The 21,228-nt window shown below is 40.5% G+C and overlaps 1 protein-coding gene across 1 annotated transcript in view; it reads right to left on the bottom strand.

The window, feature by feature from the left end:
• Positions 1 to 21,228, bottom strand: part of MGAT5B (alpha-1,6-mannosylglycoprotein 6-beta-N-acetylglucosaminyltransferase B) — a 199,742-nt gene that overhangs the window by 119,587 nt on the left and 58,927 nt on the right. The window contains exon 3 of the mRNA XM_089682674.1: positions 17,735 to 17,847. Coding sequence (XP_089538800.1) covers positions 17,735 to 17,847 — 113 coding nt within the window. The remainder of the gene's footprint in view (positions 1 to 17,734; positions 17,848 to 21,228) is intronic.

Here is a 21,228-nt window from a genome sequence, read left to right as displayed (position 1 = left end):
CTTGGTTGTTAACCACTTGAGCTTCAGAAGCCTTTACCACTCGGGTTTTTTTTTTTGCGACCAAAATAAAAAAAAAACAATATTTTCTACTTTCTGCTATTATACATATCCAATAAAAAAATTTTAAAAATCAAATTTCTTCATAAATTTTGGCCAAAATGTGTCTTTGGTAAAAAAAAAAATCCCATTAAGTGTATATTAATTAGTTTGCATTAAAGTTATAACATCTGCAAACTATGGTATAGATACTAGGATTTTTATTAATTTTTTTATTCTAGTAATGGCGGCGATCAGGGACTTAAAGTGGGACTGTGAAAGTGCGGTATGCAATCTGACACTAATTGATGCTGGAGAGGAACTGATTAACTGCCACTGACATCTCCAGTGACAATAATACAGTGATCCCTGCTAATAATATACACTGTCACTATACTAATGACACTGGCTGGGAAGGGGTTAACATCTAGGGTGATCAAGGGGTTAAATGTGTGCCTAACAATGTTTAGTGTGTGTACTGTGTGCTGTATTACTAAGCAATGTGCTGGTTTTTACGCCCTGCTTTACAGGGAGGAAAAAAAAAACAATGAGCTTCTCTTATTTGCTCCCTTTTGATCTGTTAAACATACCATCAACAACAAGTCCATAAAATACCTGTTGATTCTGCCAAAAATCTAGTGAGCTGATAACTTCCTGTGTGCTCCGCCTCTGCTCTTCTCACTGTTAGAATTGTTCCTAGCTCCCTCATTGAAATGCAGAACTCTAACCCTCCACCCTATGTTATGGAGATGAAGAGAGGACAAGGTGTTATAGTCCTAACACACTTAAAAAAAAAATCCTAATAAATGTATATTGATTACCGTAGTTTGCATGAAAATTATAGCATCTACAAACTATGGTATAGATAGTAGAATTTTTACTTATTTTTTTATACTAGTAATGGCGGCGATCAGGGACTTAAAGTGGGACTGTGAAAGTGCGGTATGCAATCTGACACTAATTGATGCTGGTGAGGAACTGATTAACTGCCACTGACATCTCCAGTGACAATAATACAGTGATCCATGCTAATAATATACACTGTCACTATACTAATGACACTGGCTGGGAAGGGGTTAACATCTAGGGTGATCAAGGGGTTAAATGTGTGCCTAACACTGTTTAGTGTGTGTACTGTGTGCTGTATTACTAAGCAATGTGCTGGTTTTTACGCCCTGCTTTACAGGGAGAGAAAAAAAAACAACACATCGCTGCTGTCTGAATAGAGCTCAGTTTTTTTTAGGAACACAGAACTCTCTCCTGTCCTTCTCTGAGCTGATCAGAGGGTTCCTGTCATAAATTATTGGCTGGGATCCGCTGATTGGCTTGTGCTGCAGAGAATTAGAGCACAATCTTCCAGGTTTGCACGCGCATGCGCGAGTAGACTCGGAAGAAAGCCGCAATGTACAGGTACATGATTGTGCTTGTACGAGCTGACCTGCCGCAGCACATGTACTGCGGTGGGTCAGCAAGCAGGTAATCATCTTTTGCCTATACCATCTAATATGGTATAGATATTGGGTGGAAAGGTTGTGTTGTAGGGAGGTGAGGACAAGGGTTAATAAATACTAAGAGTCACATCAGACTGGGCTTTTGTCATGCTGTGATTTTGTTAATTGAAAAATGTGGTGTGATTACTTCACGCTGAGCAGGAAAATGCTATATCGGCTTGATGCGAAGGTCTCTAAATAAGTGCATATGTGCCATAATGAACTATTTCTCCATAGAAACTAACCTAAAATGATGTAAAGTTTACCAACTCTGCATGGGGTACATATGTCAACCACTGTGCACATTACACTGTCACCCCAACAATCACCCGTCATGCTGAGCACAGAATTAATTCTGAAGGCACAAACAGAGCAAATCACGACTCATGTATCATGAAGACTGAGACCACGAAGAAGATAATATTTGTCCAAAAATACATTTATTACAAAAATTGCATCTATCTATCTAAAATAAAATGACAGCACCCCGAGAGCAAAATAATTACAGTACGAGGCCAAAGGAAGTTGATAAACCATAATAAGATTTACACCATATAGAGATAGCAAACTTTAGTATTTGGCATAATATTATCAATTAACCACTTCAAGTCCGGACACTTTCACCCCCTTCCTGTCCAGACCACTTTTCAGCTTTCAGTGCTATCACACTTTGAATGACAATTGCGCGGTCATGCAACACTGTACCCATATGAATTTTTTTGAGACAGATAAAACTTTATTTTGGTGATATTTATTCACCATTGGGATTTTTATTTTTTTGCTATATTAATGAAAAAGTCCAAACATTTTGAAAAAAAAAAAGTGTTTTTCTTAAAAAGTTCTCAAATAAATAATCTTTCTTCATAAATCTTGGCCAAAATGTACTCAGCTATCTTTTTAGTAAAAAAAATAACCCAAATTAGTTTATAACTAAAAATTATAATTTTTCAAAACTTTTTTTTTACATTTGTATATAATTTTTTTATATTATTATTTGTCTTTGTTTTTTTTAACATACTGTCACCCTAGCAGTACAGTGTCACCATAGTATTACTTGTGGGGGGTGATGAAGATTTTTTTTTTTTTTTTACACTGATTGATTTTACACCCATAAAGGCTGTAAAAGCAATAATTTCTCCTTCTCTTTGGCTGCATTCTTGCAGCCATTGAGAAATACTGTGAGAGCTGTGATTGGTCACAGCGTGTCACATGGTACAAGGCTGTTGTGAATAGCCTTGTACCATGTGACCTCTGTGATCATTCACAGATTTCACTAGTAGTAAGCAATGATGCCAGGAAGTGACATCTTGTTTACTACTGTTCATGTGATCACTGATTGGCTAATCAGTGATCGCTTGATCGGGACCTCACACAGAGGTCACGTACAGCGATCAGTGCCGCGTGCTCCTAGGCAGGGAAGCGGGAGGACGTTTATAAACGGCCATCCACTCCTGCACTGCTCCCGTCCAGCCATTTATATACATGGGCTGGACAGGAAGTAGTTAATAACTGATTATGTATTGTCATTTTAAAAAATGGTTAGCACTTCCGCCTGGCAGTACTAGGGTCATTGGTTCAAATCCCAACCACGGCACCACCTGCCTGGAGTTTTCATGTTCTCCCTGTGCCTGTGTGGGTTTCCTCTGGGTACTCCGGTTTCCTCCCACATTCCAAAGACATGCTGGTAGGTTAATTGTATCCTTTCTAAATTGGTCCTTGTATGTGTATGTATGAATGTGAGTTAGGGACTTTAGATTGTACACCCCTTGAGGGTTAGTGATTGATGTGAATGTACAATATATATGTAAAGCGCTGTGTAAATTGATGGTACTATATGAGTACCTGTAATAATAATAATAATAATTGATTTTGTATTGTAATTTCAAAGGGCTAAAACACCCAAACTGCTTTTTGGTAGATGTTGAAGAGTTAAACCTACTTAAAATATATTGGTAGGATATCTACACTTTAGGATCAGCGCACCTGCTGTGGCCATTAGGACGTTTACACTCTTCCACTTTATTAATTAATATGCTGTATATGGGGAATAAAGGAGAAGAGCTTGAAGCATCCAAAGGTGGATAGGAATGCTCAAACTTTCCAAGTGGACAGGAGCATGTATGGTTAGAAATGAAGGCAGAAAGATCTCACTGTTGGGGTATTGAAGACAAACAAAAAGCCAGGGACAGGCTCAGTGTATCAGGCGTCATCTATAAATATAATATCACTTTTGGGTGAATTGGCCTTTTAAACGTCCATTAGAAATCCACAGGGACATAACTCACATATTGTGTGAATCAACATCACTAAAAGTTATCACACACAGTATGAGTAGGCAGTTCTATTGACTTCAATGATCTTTAATTATAATTTAAAGCCCCACGTAAGCATGAAAAAAATTACACTTGCAGTAGGTCCCCCTTGCAAGGGTTAAATGAGTTAGGTCTAGGAGCATGCTATGTGGCCAGTTACCAGGGGCGGACTGACCATCTGGAAACTTGGGCACTGCCTGAGGGCCCAGGGACAGTAGAGGGCCCCATGAGATGCCCCTGGTACCTTTTTCATAGGCTTTTTTGAGTTTGGGCAAGGACACAGGGGCCCCATGATCCCCTATTGCCCGGGGGGCCCCATGTATTGTCAGCCCGCCCCTGCCAGTTACCTAAAGCTTCTTCTTTTTGGTGCTTCACCTGGCAGTCACACTGATTGTCAACATTTCTCCATTGTATGTGAGAAGGGCAACGGCCTCTCCACAACCTGGAGCATCAGAGAAGAGCTCAGGAGGAGGTTGTGGTTGGGGCACTGCAACGGTATATATATTTTTTTTTAAATCCTGGACTGCAGGGTTTTTTCCCCCAGAGGGGAGGGTGGTTTAGACAAAACAGGTCTAGTTTCATCCAAATAGGAAAGAAATCACAGTGGTTTAACTGAATTCAACCAAACCCAATTAAGGATGTTCAAATGATGTGCGGTCTACATTTAGTGAATTCTGTAATTACATTCCCTCTGGCCTGTTTATGATAACTGTTAATTGCAAGTTACAGCATTTTTGTAAAAAAAAGAATATATTTTAGGCTTTGACTGTGTTTATATGTGCAGTTTAAAGCCTAGTTCAAGCAAAGTAATTTTTAGTTCTTTTAAAAAATAAATTATTTTTCTTCTGCCTGTAATCTAAAATATAGTAAGGCGGACACACTCTAAGCCCTGGTTCCCATATATGCGGCTGTGCGGGCTGCGTTTTGCGCGGGAACGAGAGCCCATTCACAAGAGTCCCTGCACTTCTTCTGAAAACGCAGCCCGCACAGGAACCTTGGTTCCCAGTACAGTTGCATTTTCCAGTTTGGTAGCATGCCATTAGAACTAATGGCACCCGCCCGCGGGTCTGCATTTCTCTGTGTGGGTGGTGCGGCTGCACGGATTGTCATGCGGATCTGCAGCAGCACCACCCACACAGATGTGAACCTAGCCTTACAACTATATACACTATTACAAATTACATAGTTACATAATTAGGTAAAAAAAAACACAAGCATATCTAGTTCAACCAATAGAAAAAAATAAACAGAAAACAACCATAAACACAATCCTATACACAGATTTGATCCAGGAGATGGCAAAAAAACCTCCTATTTATTTCAGGTACTTATATAGCACCGTCAATTTACGCAGTGCTTTTAGATATATATATTGTACATTCACATCAGTCCCTAACCCTCAAGGGGCGTACAATCTAAGATCCCTAACTCACATTCATACATACACATACTAGGGCCAATTTAGACAGGAGCTAATTAACCTACCAGCATGTCTTTGAAGTGTGGGAGGAAACTGGAGTACCAAGAGGAAACCCATGCAGTCACAGGGAGAACATGCAAACTCCAGGCAGGTGGTGCTGTGGTTGGGATTTGAACCTGCAACCCCGGTACTGCCAGGCGGAAATGCTAACCATTTAGCCACTGTGCTGCTCCTATGAAGCATGGTCCAATTTGTTCCAGCAAGGTAAAAGGTAAATTCCTTCCTGATTCTCCAGGAAGCAATTTGGATATTCCATGGATCAATAATCTCTGGTGTTAGGGATCATGTACAGTACAGCTGCTAAACTGACGTTCAGGAGCTGTTCAGCGTTTCTTTCAGCATCCCCTGAACTCGCCCTAATGTTTTCCTTTGTGTCCATGTACACATAGTCGTTTACAGTCGTTTATAGGCAGTTATTATTATTATACAGGATTTATATAGCGCCAACAGTTTGCTCAGCGCTTTACAATATAACGGGAGACAATACAGCAACAATACAGTTCCATACAAGAGGATTAGGAGGGCCTGATACTGGGCGCTTACAATCTAGGAGATAGTTGAATTTACAGTCGATTTTTTGAATGCACCAAACTTGCATTCAGGAGTAGATTTTACCAGCGTTTCAAATGCCAAATGCTTGTAAACGTGTGTAAACACGGTTAACCATGTTTATAAACGTTTGCATTTAGAAGCGTTTTTTTAACTGTTCCATATCCAGATGCTGTCCAGAGCCTTTTTTCATCATCAGAAATGCATGCAAAGCGTTTTCCATGTATTCAAAATGGACCTAGTACACCAGTGCAGTCAGTTCCAGGTTTTGCGTGAAGGAAAAAATGGTAGAATGTGCTGCATTATGCTCATGATGGGATCCATAGTGAATACAACCAGAAAGACAGGTCATCTCAACAAATTACATAGTTACATAATTAGGTCATCTCTGCTTCTGCTCTCTCTATTTCTCTCAAAATGTCTGAAATAGTAAATTTTTTTTACTGTTTTTCAGTGCATTTTGGGAAGGTCTCCTGAGGTTAACTTTAAAAAACGCTTCTAAATGCAAATGCGCATAAATGCGGTATGCAAACGTGGCTAAACAGACTTTTTTTAACCTACGTTTTCCAGCGGTCAGTTTCCATCGTTCAGAAGAGTTTTCCAAATCCCCCGTGTACATGAGCCTTTAGGAGTGACACCTGCATCCCCAATTATACATCTATGGCCCCTTTCAAACTGGCGGACTCTACCAGCAGATCCATCTTCTCAACGAAGAATCTGTTCACTGATCCCCCTTGAGCAGGCAGATGACAGGTTTGTGTCTGCTCTGCTTATGCAGAGTGGACACAGCCTGCTGTCCTCTATGGGTGGACAATTGTAGACGTACCACCTGTCCGATTAGGTCCGGCTGTCATTCGATCTGCTAGATGGATGGGAAACGGTGATTTATTGGATCAGATTCAGGTGGGTGTAAATGGACATATGTCCATAGGGGGCCGCAGATGGTCTGACCGGGTCCTCCTGAAAAATGGACACGGGGGGCCTAGTGAATGACCTGGAGAGAGCTAGGACCAACGTAACAAAGGCTACCATCAGTAACACACTACGCCGCCAGGGACTCCGATCCTGCAGTGCCAGACGTGTCCCCCTGCTTAAGCCAGTACATGTTCGGGCCCGTCTGAAGTTTGCTAGAGAGCATTTGGATGATGCAGAAGAGGATTGGGAGAATATCATATGGTCAGATGAAAGCAAAATAGAACTGTTTGGTAGAAACACAACTTGTCGTGTTTGGAGGAGAGAGAATGCTGAGTTGCATCCAAAGAACACATTACCTACTGTGAAGCATGGGGGTGGCAACATCATGCTTTGGGGCTGTTTCTCCGCAAAGGGACCAGGACGACTGATCCATGTACAGGACAGAATGAATGGGGCCATGTATCGTGAGATTTTGAGTGCAAACCTCCTTCCATCAGCAAGGGCATTGAAGATTAAACATGGCTGGGTCTTCCAACATGACAATGATCCCAAACATACCACCTGGGCAATGAAGGAGTGGCTTCGTAAGAAGCATTTCAAGGTCCTGGAGTGGCCTAGCCAGTCTCCAGATCTCAACCCCATAGAAAACCTTTGGAGGGAGTTGAAAGTCCGTATTGCCCACCAGCGACAGCCCCAAAACATCACTGCTCTAGAGGAGATCTGCATGGAGGAATGGGCCAACATACCAGCAACAGTGTGTGCCAACCTTGTGAAGACTTACAGGAAACGTTTGACCTCTGTCATTGCCAACAAAGAATATATAACAAAGTATTGAGATGAGCTTTTGATATTGACCAAATACTTATTTTCCACCATAATTTGCAAATAAATTCTTTGCAAATCAGCCAATGTGATTGTCTGGATTTTTTTCTCATTTTGTCTCTCATAGTTGAGGTCTACCTATGATGCCAATTACAGGCCTCTCTCATCTTTTCAAGTGGGAGAACTTGCACAATTGGTGGTTGACTAAATAATTTTGCCCCACTGTATACATATATATATATATATATATATATATATACAGTGGGGATCGAAAGTTTGGGCACCCCAGCTAAAAATTTGTATTAATGTGCATAAAGAAGCCAAGGAAAGATGGAAAAATCTCCAAAAGGCATCAAATTACATATTAGACATTCTTATATTATGTCAGCAAAAGTTAGATTTTATTTCCATCATTTACACTTTCAAAATAACAGAAAACAAAAAAATGGCGTCTGCAAAAGTTTGGGCACCCTGCAGAATTTATACCATGCACTGCCCCCTTTGCAAAGCTGAGACATGCCAGTGTCATGGATTGTTCTCAATCATCGTCTGGGAAGACCAGGTGATGTCAATCTCAAAGGTTTTAAATGCCCAGACTCATCTGACCTTGCCCCAACAATCAGCACCATGGGTTCTTCTAAGCAGTTGTCTAGAAAACTGAACCTGAAAATAGTTGACGCTCACAAAGCTGGAGAAGGCTATAAGAAGATAGCAAAGCGTTTTCAGATGTCAATATCCTCTGTTCGGAATCTAATTAAGAAATGGCAGTCATCAGGAACAGTGGAAGTTAAAGCAAGATCTGGAAGACCAAGAAAAATATCAGACAGAACAGCTCGCAGGATTGTGAGAAAAACAATTCAAAACCCACGTTTGACTACACGATCCCTCCAGAAAGATCTGGCAGACACTGGAGTTGTGGTACACTATTCCACTATAAAGAGATACTTGTACAAATATGGTCTTCATGGAAGAGTCATCAGAAGAAAACCTCTTCTACGTCCTCACCACAAAAATCATCGTTTGAACTTTGCAAATGAACATATAGACAAGCCTGATGCATTTTGGAAACAAGTTCTGTGGACCGATGAGGTTAAAATTGAACTTTTTGGCCGGAATGAGCAAAGGTACGTTTGGAGAAGAAGGGGCACAGAATTTAATGAAAAGAACCTCTGTCCAACTGTTAAGCATGGGGTTGGATCAATCATGCTTTGGGGTTGTGTTGCAGCCAGTGGCACAGGGAACATCTCACGAGTAGAAGGAAAAATGGATTCAATAAAATTTCAGCAAATTTTGGATGGCAACTTGATGCCATCTGTGAAAAAGCTGAAGTTAAAGAGGGGATGGCTTCTACAAATGGATAATGATCCTAAACACACCTCGAAATCCACGGGGGATTACATCAAGAGGCGTAAACTGAAGGTTTTGCCATGGCCTTCACAATCTCCTGACCTCAACATAACTGAAAATCTATGGATAGACCTTAAAAGAGCAGTGCGTGACAGACAGCCCAGAAATCTCAAAGAACTGGAAGACTTTTGTAAGGAAGAATGGGCAAAGATACCTCAAACAAGAATTGAAAGACTCTTGGCTGGCTACAAAAAGCGTTTACAAACTGTGATACTTGCCAAAGGGGGCAGTACAAGATATTAACTCTGCAGGGTGCCCAAACTTTTGCAGACGCCATTTTTTTGTTTTCTGTTATTTTGAAAGTGTAAATGATGGAAATAAAATCTAACTTTTGTTGACATATTATAAGAATGTCTAATCTGTAATTTGATGCCTTTTGGAGATTTTTCCATCTTTCCTTGGCTTCTTTATGCACATTAATACAAATTTTTAGCTGGGGTGCCCAAACTTTCGATCCCCACTGTATATATATTCAAAAGATAGAGAAAATCCTACACTTCTACTTAAAAATAAAGGAACTGGATACCATTAAAGACACATTTTAAACTTTTGGAGCACATTAGATGTACAGTATATTTTTGTCTGTGACCTCACTGAGAAGATTTTCCCTCACTTCCTGTCCTTGTGATACCTCGACAAGAAATGGGGGGGGGGGGGGCAACTGACACTAGGAAAGAAAGGCACAGGCTACAATAAAAAAAACAACCCTTCTCAACCCTACTACAAATGTGGACACAGACAATAAAAACTTGAGCATGTTTAACCCTTTCCCACTCTAGCCAAAACAAAAAGCTTTGAATAGACTTGGGCTTGAAGTAATGGATGGGAACATGTAAAAAATTAAGAAGTAGGTGTTATCCCAATTTGTCTGCAAAAGTGGAAAAACCATTTAATCGCTCACTTATAATTATTCTATAATCATTCTGTATACTGTATACCACAATGTCTACATTTATATTCCAGGCATTAGCACTGTTGAAGTAGAGGGCTTTTGGTGTGTATTTACCCTATTGCTTCCTACAAGCTGAAACTAGTCAGCATACATTTAGCTTTTCTGTTAGAATCAAATACATAACAGCGATATTTAAGGCCAGAATGGCTTCTCTTGGGATTTAGGAGAATATTTCATGGCCACAAATTTTTATTACTCTGTTTCATGATATGTGCAGAAAAAATATATTACGGTACTTTATTTTCTTTATAGCCCTTAAATAACTGTCTAGCCTGTCAACACGCTCCATATGTCATTCCATGGACATGCTGCATTCTCTATGTTCTCAGCTACAGTACATACAATATATTCTGTTTTTGTGTTATATATGTTTACTATTTAATTGAGTATATATTTTTCATGTTAAGTTTACCTATATATAAATCTGTATCCATTTGCTTTAATCTTTTGGTACATGCTCGATTGCCCTGGTGCCCTGGTGCTCTGCCCCTCCCCAGCATTACTTACAGAGTGAACTGCAGGCCCCTGCATACAGTAGCATTGTAAGCGCAAGTGGAGCTTGAGTCACTTAAATGCTTCCATAGTGCAAGCAAATGTAATAGAGCTAAGAAGACAAAGACTTATGGACTTCTTGTTATCTGTCTCTGTGTGACTTGTGAAGAACATGGGAGATGCCAAAGGATGATGGGTGTTATGGGGATCTAAAACTGGCCATAGATGTATTTAAATTTGACCAGCTCAGCAGGGACTGGCTGAATTTCGATCCATCTATGGCTGTTCCCGTTCCAGAGAAGACAAACTTCTTACGAACTGGCTTGTTGGAAAATTGTCCTTCAATCAGTACTGCAGCCATTGGATCATTGATTAATCAAGGAGCAGAGATGGCAAAAATCTTTAACAGTCATATATAATGTCTGCTGTTTCTGACCAACTCCCGTAGCATATCTACATATAGTTGCTGTACAGCATATCTAAGTCTTAGACTGTCTCCTGCAAAGTGCATAATTCTTTACCTTCTCCTGTTGCATGTCTGCAGTCTGTGACTGTCTTTTGTAGCATGTCAACAGTCTCTTAATGTATGTTGGCAGTCTCTTATTGCACATCTGCAGTCTCAAGCCATCTCTTATTGCACATCTGCAGTCTCAGCCCTTCTATTGTATATCTCCAATTTCAAGCCATCTCTTATTGCACATCTGCAGTCTGAAGCCATCTCTTATTGCACATCTGCAGTCTCAGCCCTTCTATTGTATATCTCCAATTTCAAGCCATCTCTTATTGCACATCTGCAGTCTGAAGCCATCTCTTATTGCACATCTGCAGTCTCAAGCCATCTCTTATTGCACATCTGCAGTCTCAGCCCTTCTCTTATTGTATATCTCCAATCTCAAGCCATCTCTTATTGCACATCTGCAGTCTCAAGCCATCTCTTATTGCACATCTGCAGTCTCAAGCCATCTCTTATTGCACATCTGCAGTCTCAAGCCATCTCTTATTGCACATCTGCAGTCTCAGCCCTTCTCTTATTGTATATCTCCAATCTCAAGCCATCTCTTATTGCACATCTGCAGTCTCAAGCCATCTCTTATTGCACATCTGCAGTCTCAAGCCATCTCCTATTGTATGTCTCCAATCCGAAGCCATCTCTTATTGCACATCTGCAGTCTCAAGTCATCTCCTATTGTATGTCTCCAATCTGAAGCCATCTCTTATTGCACATCTGCAGTCTCAAGCCATCTCCTATTGTATGTCTCCAATCTCAAGCCATCTCTTACTGCACATCTACAGTCTCAAGCCATCTCTTATTGCACAACTGCAGTCTCAAGCCATCTCTTACTGCACATCTACAGTCTCAAGCCATCTCTTATTGCAAATCTGCTGTCTCAAGCCATCTCTTATTGTATGTCTCCAATCTAAAGCCATCTCTTATTGCACATCTGCAGTCTCAAGCCATCTCTTATTGTATGTCTCCAATCTCAAGCCATCTCTTATTTCATGCCTGTAGTCTTAAGAATTCTCTTCTAGCTTGTCTGGAAACTTTAGCATTCTTTTAAATATTACAGATTTTAAATATAATGTGCAGCCATTTGGTGTTATCAGGGGCCCAATAGACCCTCCAAAATCCATCAAGCTGGCAACCACTGCTTCACTGTATCTTTTCTTCTCTCACTATGTGCTCAAGATATGATTAATACCTAATCTGTATGTGCTCTACCAAATGCATAAAGGCTCACTTTAATTAAAAATGAAAATTAAGCCTTGAAATACACTCAGGGAACACGGCCTGTCTAGCAATGCTTATAAATTGTTATGTGGATATAGCTGTATTGCACCTTATCAACCTCTGGGCCTCTTACACTCACCAAAATGTATAAACTCAAATAATTGGCTGGTCTTCAAGTCAGTTCCTTTCTACCTGGGGTGTACCTGGAAACCAAGGATGATGCTGTACACAGGTAATGATAGCTAACACATCTGAGTGGGTGTAAAAGGCTCACTTTTGCAAATAAATTCTTTAAATAAATCAGAACAATCCAGACAGATATATAGCGCTAGCTAGTCCATTCATTCAAGGGGATGCGCATAATCATAGAGGTACTTGTATGATGAAAAGTACAGCGGAAAAACAATGAGGCTGTGTATATCAGACTAGAGACATAGCATTTATCCCTTAACTGTATGACTGCAAGCTACAAAACAATTGAGCAAGTCAGGAACACAATTTGACATTCTCTCAGATGTTGAGGTAGTATGTGAAGAACACCCCATTATCAGAGCTCAAAACCATGCATCTAACACAGAATGCTCCCATTAGCCAACATTGAGGTCAGAACAAGAAGAATGCCAGATATAATTTAGTATGTAGGCTGAGCAACCAGATGGGCATTTATAGGCACGTATTCTCCATCAAAGGGATCTCTCAGAGTGCAAAAGTTCCAGGTGGAGAAAAGAGGAAAATAATTGAGTGGAAATAGAAGAGAAAAGGGGGAGCAGGGGCAAAAAAAAAACAGGATGGGATGGGAAAAATCGTAGTGTATGTAATTAAGAGGAGAGTGCACCTCAGGCCAGTACAGTTATTCCAGAAACATAACTAATCAAGCAGCCATCACAAGTCTGCTAAGATGACGAGTAAATGAAGTGTGTCCAATACAACCAGGTTTTACGACATTGTTCTCCAGTGCCACTGGCGGAATCTACAGTCTCTTCCATAAGCTGGATTTCATTAATTTTGCAAAGCCAAAGGCTAATTGATGTGGCAGTAGTTTGTTTCCTTAAAAAAGAGATACAAGCCACTGCGGCATTCAAGAGATGGGTGAGAAGCAATTTCTTATAACGTTTGGTCATAAGTGGGGCAAGATGTAGGAGGAAAGCAGCCGGGTCATTTTAGAGATTGGCATTGGTCAATTTAAATATAATTTCGCTCACTTGTTTCCAATAGTCTTGCAGTACTGGACTGCTCCAAAAAGCGTATAACGCGGAGCCCTCCTGTTGACCACATCTCTACCACAGCAAAGAGCAGTTCGGATAGAGTTTATGCAAAAGTTAAGGTACTCTGTACCATCTGGACATGATCGTAAAACTGTCTTCTCTCATTCTGCAAGATATGGAAGCTGCATGTGAGGGCCGCAGGATTCTATCTGTCTGCTTTGCCATGAAAGTCCTCCCTAGATCCTGCTCCCAGTGCCGCAGATAGGTAAGGGGTTGGATATCTGGCCCGCATGTGAATAATTTATAAGATGTCAAAAGTCCATGGTGGATTGTAGATGAGGCCAGACATAGGTTGTCAAACTCAGGAAAGGTGGGTCATCTTTTCACTCATTGCAATTTTAAATGCAATGCATTGTAGTTCTGTATTTAATTTGTTTACAGTTGCAAGAAAATGTATGTGAACCCCTTGGGATTACGTGGAGTTTTTCATGAATTGGGCATAAAATGTGCTCTGAACGTCATTTAAGTCACAACAATAGAAGAACGCAGTCTGCTGAACATAATACTACACAAACATTAGATGTTGCCATGGTTTAATTGCACATAACATGTAAGCATTCACAGTGCAGGGAGGAAAAAGTATGTGAACCTTTGGACTTAATAACTGGTTGACCCTCCTTTGGCAGCAATACCCTCAACCAAACGTTTCCTGTAGTTGCAGATCAGACCTGCACAACGATCTGGAGTCATTTTGGACCACTCCTCTTCACAAAACTGTTTCAGTGTAGCAATATTCTTGGGATGTCTGGTGTGAATCGCTCTCTTAAGGTCATGCCACAGCATTTCAATCGGGTTGAGGTCAGGACTCTGACTGGGCCACTCCAGAAGGCGTATTCTGTGCTGCTGCAGCCATTGTTTTGTTGAATTACTTGTATGCTTTGGGTCATTGTCCTGTTGCATCACCCATCCTCTGCGGAGCTTCAGTTGGCGGACAGATGGTCGTACGTTTTCCTGCAAAATGTCTTGATAAACTCTGGAATTCATTTTCCCATCAATAACGATCCGTCCAGGCCCTGAGGCAGCAAAGCAGCCCCAAACCATGATGCTCCCTCCGCCATGTTTTACAGTGGGGATGAGGTTTTGATGTTGGTGTGCTGTGCCTTTTTTTCTCCACACATAGTGTTGTGTGTTCTTCCCAAACAACTCAATCTTGGTTTCATCTGTCCACAGTATATTTTGCCAGTAGTGCTGTGGAATATCCAGGTGCTCTTTTGCAAACTTCAGACGTGCTGCAATATTCTTTTTGGACAGCAATGGCTTCCTCTGTGGTGTCCTCCCATGTACTCCATTCTTGTTTAATGTTTTCCTTGTTGTAGATGTGTCAACAAAAATGTTAGCATGTGCCAGAGATTTCTGTAGGTCTTTAGCTGACACTCTGGGATTCTTCTTTACCTCATGCAGCATTCTGCACTGTGCTCTTGCAGTCATTTTTTCAGGATGACCACGCCTAGGGAGAGTAGCAACAGTGCTAAACTTTCTCCATTTGTAGACAGTCTGTCTTACTGTGGACACATGAACATCAAGGCTTGTGGGGATACTTTTGTAACCCTTTCCAGCTTCATACAAGTCAACAATTCTTGATCATAGGTCTTCTGAGAGCTCTTTTCTGCGAGGCATGGTTTACATCAGACAGTGCTTCTTGAAACCAGTAAACCCAAAACAGGTGTGTGTTTTTTAAGGCAGGACAGCTGTCAGCAACACATCCAATATCATCACACTGATTGGAGTCAAGGTTGGCTCACTCCTGGCTCCAATTAGCTCTGGGAGAAGTCATTAAGCTAGGGCTCACATACTTTTTCCTCCCTGCACTGTGAATGTTTACATGTTATGTGCAATTAAACCATGGCAACATCTAATGTTTGTGTAGTATTATGTTCAGCAGACTGTGTTCTTCTATTGTTGTGACTTAGATGACGTTCAGAGCACATTTTATGCCCAATTCATGCAAAACTCCACGTAATCCCAAGGGGTTCACATACTTTTTCTTGCAACTGTATATATTTAATGCTGATGGGCCTTTTAAAAATATTTTTGTTTTGTTTTTTTTGGTACCTCTGAATTGCTGCATATGAATATCTTGTATTCTATGCAGCCAGAAAACAGAGCTCTAATTTTGTTCTCTAGGCTATTCACCTGGTCTGGTTTAAAGAACAAAGCCTCTTAACAGAGATCAATAGATTAAGCTGGAACTTACACACACAAGAAAATTAGACAGAGCAGTACCTACTACCTCCTTTGCTGATTGTATTTTTTGTCGGCTGTCTATGAAGTTGTAGTCAGAGAGACAGTCTGAAAGCAAACACCACAGCTGTGCTCGCAGCATACTATAGATAACCTAGAATACTTTAGTTAAACCTACATCAGTGCTGTACACTTTAGAAAACCTTTATTTATTTAAAAAATACATATATTAGAATGTGAAACAGATAACAAAAAACAAACAACAGCTAAAATATTTAGTGGCCTAAACAAAAGAATTGTCAGAATAAAATTAGTTTCCCTATAATACTTGAATACATTCTTGGTGAATTCCATCTATAATATGAACCAGTACCCAACAATGCTTAATCTTCATAACCTGTGTGCTCTGCCATTTGAGTCACATTTTATGTATATAAAATAAATATACAAACCAATATGTTGCGCTTATTCACCCCATTTTTGCACAGATAGTAATATCATAATAAGTCCTCAAGGAAAAGTCCATGAAATGTGACTATATGTTAATTGAAAGCCATATCTTTAAACAAGTGATGTGCCGCCAATGAGAAGAAAGAAGGAATCCTCCACCATCACTACTCACAGCCTCTTACCAGACAATGTGACCAATCAATGGATGTATTGGATCCTAAATCTTCTCCACCAAAAAGACAACTCCACAGCTAGTATCTCGATGGTAATGATCCATGGTGTTACACCTCAAAGATAATGGGATGTGTGCAAAGAGAACAAAGTCTCTTCACAGTGTAGTATTTAAAATAATTAAAAATGTAATAAGCGTAATGCATTTACAAACATATGATGATATTAGCATGTGAAATCATAGAAGTTTCCAACCAACAAAATGGCCACGGTGCGTGGCGTGATGAAGTCATAAGCCATAGCGCCACCCTACGCATTTCGTCATAAGATGCCTACGTCAGGGGCGTGGCCTACGACACCCATCATGCTATAAATAGTCACATTTCATCATATATTTGTAAGTGCATTACTCTTATTAAATTTCGGATTATTTTAAATACTACACTATGAGGAGCCTTTGTTCTCTTTGCACACATACCATTATCTTTGAGGTGTAACACCATGGATCATTACCATCGAGATACCAGCTGTGGAGTTGTCTTTTTGGTGCAGAAGATTTAGGAGCCAATACATCCATTGATTTCCCATACTAGCTGTTTTCGACAGCATAATCTGTGGTCACCTTCTCTGATAAGAGGCTGAGTGGTGATGGTGGAGGATTCCTTCTTTCTTCTCGTTGGCGGCACATCACTTTTTTAAAGATATGGCTTTCATTTAACATATAGTCATATTTCATGGACTTTTCCTTGAGGACTCTAATTTATTACCGCTCCTCACAAGACCTCCTTCTCTCTATTTCCCTGGTCTCCTCCTCCCATGCCCGCCTCCAGGACTTCTCCAGGGTGTCACCCATCCTCTGGAACTCCCTGCCCCAACCCATCAGATTATCACCTACTCTCCTCTCCTTTAGGCGCACCCTGAAAACCCATCTCTTCAGGGAAGCCTACCCCACCCCCTGCTAACTTGTCGACCTCCTCCACTCTTCCTACCACTCCATCCCCCACAGCTATCTCCTCCTGTGCCACCATCCCCTCCCTCCTAGATTGTAAGCTCGAAAGAGCAGGGCCCTCGATCCCCTCATGTTTTGCATTGTATTGGTATTGTTCTGTCACATGTTCTGTCCCCCTTTGTAATGTACAGCGCTGAGCAAACTATTGGCGCCTTATAAATACTGTATAATAATAATATTAATAATAATAATAATTACTATCTGTGTAAAAGTGGGGTGAATAAGCGCTACATATTGGTTTTTGTAATTATTTTATATGGTGCCTACATTTTTGTGTTAGCTGCTTTCTTCCCATATATAGTGCATTTAGCGCAGGTATACATCATCATTATTGGATTCCATGTATATGCATCAGCACGTTTGCTTATTGGTTCTTTATAACATACACCTTATATTCTACCTTTGTGTTCTCTTCCATAAATGTCATATATTTCTTGAGGAGATATACAAAATATGCCAACACAAAATACCAACCTTCAGTCCGGATGGTAAATGGAGAGTCTGCCAATCGTTTGGCTGAAAACTGGCCACCCAGTGAAGTCATCAAGAAGCAGAGGGTGAAAAACCCAATCCCCAGCACAAAAATCCTATAAAATGTGAAAAATTGGATTTACTTTACAGGCAACAATAGCAAGACATTTACCAACAGAAACAAGTTACACGATGTACTTTACTAGAAGATGTACTGTATCTGCCTAATACATCTTTTTTAATATTTCATGCAGTTTGATATTAGGAAGAAGGGCTAATCACATTACATTTAATAAACACAGAAAGAAATGTAAAAGAGCATTACCATGTCTCCCAATTTTCTGAGATGAGAAACAGGGACAGCGTTTAAAACAAACTATGCGGCCAGGACACACTGCCAGTTAGCTGGACTATGAAAAATTGTTATGCAGAAAAGGTTTGGTTAAAATAGTATTCAGTGATATACCGAACTAATCTTAAAACTTTCCTTACCTATTTTAAGGCCGCTCCGGTCGGGTCACGTGATCTGGCTCCCTTGCAGGCCTGGACCGGGCATTTTGGACTGAGCAGCCCCAAGCCTGGGGACCCAAATAATCCACTTTATTGAACCAAGATAAAACCAATACAGACAGTGGAAATACAACGGGGGACTGGAAGGTAAATGCATTATACACTAAAAACAGCGCTTATTCACCAGTTTTCTTCACTGCTTTCAGTTTGGAGGATTAAAAGGATCATTGAGCGCTATCTTCCCATACTTCTGAGTGATGACATATTTGCACAAATATTGTCCCGTGGTACTAAAATTGTTTCCTGACGTGCACCAACATTGGGCAATACTCTGTCCTCTAGCTATTTCTCCTCTAGAAAAACTCAAAGAACATGGCTGAGTTTTAAGGATAACTATAGGTGTGGTATAGAAGGCTGTCCCTGTTGCTCTTGTATTAATAAAGAGGAGGAATTTAGATCTACAATTAGTGGCAATGTTTACAGGATCAAGAACTTTATCAACTCTAATACTAAGCATCTAATATATTTGATCACCTGTAGAAGTTGTCAAGTACAATATGTTGGTAGGACAACTAGGAGGCTACGAAATCGCCTCCATGATCATGTTTATGACATATAAAAGAATCAGTCTACCAATGTCGCTAATCATTTTAACAGTGCTCATGGAGGTGACCTTAGTGCTTTGAGCATACAGGGCATTGAGAGGGTGGACAGGTCTCCTAGGGGTTTAGATTGCTGTGCAAATGTGAAGTCTTTCGGATTTTTTTATTTCCATACACGTATTCCTAATGGATTGAATTTTGAATGGGATCTTCCCCATTTTTATGAGTGACTTCCTTGCCCAGCCATGCCCCCCCTCCCCTCTGATGTGATTATGTTTTACCAGCTTTTTGAAAATATGCATTTATTAGACTACATACATTTATTTGGTGCTGATCTTTTTTTATTATTTTCTGTGTTTCTGCCCATTCCATCGCCTTATTACCCTTTTTGGTCTTTATTATTAGAGATGAGCGAATCGAACCAGGCGAAGTGGAATTCGATTCGAATTTCAGGAAAAATTTGATTCGCGTCGAATCCGAATATTAGCCTACTTCGGGTGCGCGAATCGGATTTTTCCCGATCAGCCGGCAAAAGTGTCCCTGCAGAGAGCTCCGCTATTTCTGACAGTTCTCTGACAGTTCCTTCACATGTACAGCGGTTGAAACATTGTATCTATTTGTTTCCATTTAGGATACAGATGTTTTTATTCGGAAACAGATACAATGTTTCAACCGCTGTAAATGTGAAAGTCAGAGAACTGTCAGAAATAGAGGAGCTCTGCAGATACACTTTTTGCCGGTTTGGAATTATTCTTATTTTCATCCTACTTCTTCTTCTTCTTCTTCCTCATCCTCATCCTCAGAAGAAGAAGAAGAGGATGAGGATGAAGAAGAAGAAGTAGGATGAAAATAAGAAGAATTCCAAGCCGGCAAAAAGTGTATCTGCAGAGCTCCTCTAAGTGTATCTGCAGAATAGAGGAGCTCTGCAGATACACTTTTTGCCGGCTTGGAATTCTTCTTATTTTCATCCTACTTCTTCTTCTTCCTCTTCATCCTCATCCTCTTCTTCTTCTTCTGAGGATGAGGATGAAGAAGAAGAAGAAGAAGAAGTAGGATGAAAATAAGAAGAATTCCAAGCCGGCAAGAAGTGTATCTGCAGAGCTCCTCTAAGTGTATCTGCAGAATAGAGGATCTCTGCAGATACACTTTTTGCCGGCTTGGAATTCCTCTTATTTTCATCCTACTTCTTCTTCTTCTTCCTCTTCATCCTCATCCTCATCCTCGTCTTCTTCTTCTGAGGATGAGGATGAAGAAGAAGAAGAAGAAGAAGCAGAAGTAGGATGAAAATAAGAAGAATTCCAAGCCGGCAAAAAGTGTATCTGCAGAGCTCCTCTAAGTGTATCTGCAGAATAGAGGAGCTCTGCAGATACACTTTTTGCCGGCTTGGAATTCTTCTTATTTTCATCCTACTTCTTCTTCTTCTTCTTCTTCTTCTTCTTCTTCTTCATCCTCATCCTCTTCTTCTGAGGATGAGGATGAGGATGAAGAAGAAGAAGAAGTAGGATGAAAATAAGAAGAATTCCAAGCCGGCAAAAAGTGTATCTGCAGAGCTCCTCTATTCTGCAGATACACTTAGAGGAGCTCTGCAGATACACTTTTTGCCGGCTTGGAATTCTTCTTATTTTCATCCTACTTCTTCTTCTTCCTCTTCATCCTCATCCTCATCCTCTTCTTCTTCTTCTGAGGATGAGGATGAAGAAGAAGAAGAAGAAGAAGTAGGATGAAAATAAGAAGAATTCCAAGCCGGCAAAAAGTGTATCTGCAGAGCTCCTCTATTCTGCAGATACACTTAGAGGAGCTCTGCAGATACACTTTTTGCCGGCTTGGAATTCTTCTTATTTTCATCCTACTTCTTCTTCTTCTTCTTCATCCTCATCCTCAGAAGAAGAAGAAGAGGATGAGGATGAAGAAGAAGAAGAAGAAGTAGGATAAAAATAAGAAGAATTCCAAGCCGGCAAAAAGTGTATCTGCAGAGCTCCGCTAAGTGTATCTCAAGAGCTCCGCTATTTCTGACAGTTCTGTGACATTCCCTCCATACAGCGGTTGAAACATTGTATCTATTTGTTTCCATAAATGGAAACAAATAGATACAATGTTTCAACCGCTGTATGGAGGGAATGTCACAGAACTGTCAGAAATAGCGGAGCTCTGCAGATACACTTAGCGGAGCTCTGCAGATAGATACAGCGGTTGAAACATAGGCTATGTTTCAACCGCTGTATGGAGTGAATGTCAGAGAACTGTCAGAAATAGCCTATTTCTGACAGTTCTCTGACATTCACTCCATACAGCGGTTGAAACATAGCCTATGTTTCAACCGCTGTATCTATCTGCAGAGCTCCGCTAAGTGTATCTGCAGAGCTCCGCTATTTCTGACAGTTCTGT

This window comes from Staurois parvus, unplaced genomic scaffold, assembly GCF_062004578.1.
Source record: "Staurois parvus isolate SC_StPar_1 unplaced genomic scaffold, SC_StPar_1.0 ptg000293l, whole genome shotgun sequence".
NCBI classification, from domain to species: domain Eukaryota; kingdom Metazoa; phylum Chordata; class Amphibia; order Anura; family Ranidae; genus Staurois; species Staurois parvus.
The sequence above is the reverse complement of the archived record's forward strand: the minus strand, read 5'-3'. Positions and strand labels throughout refer to the sequence as shown.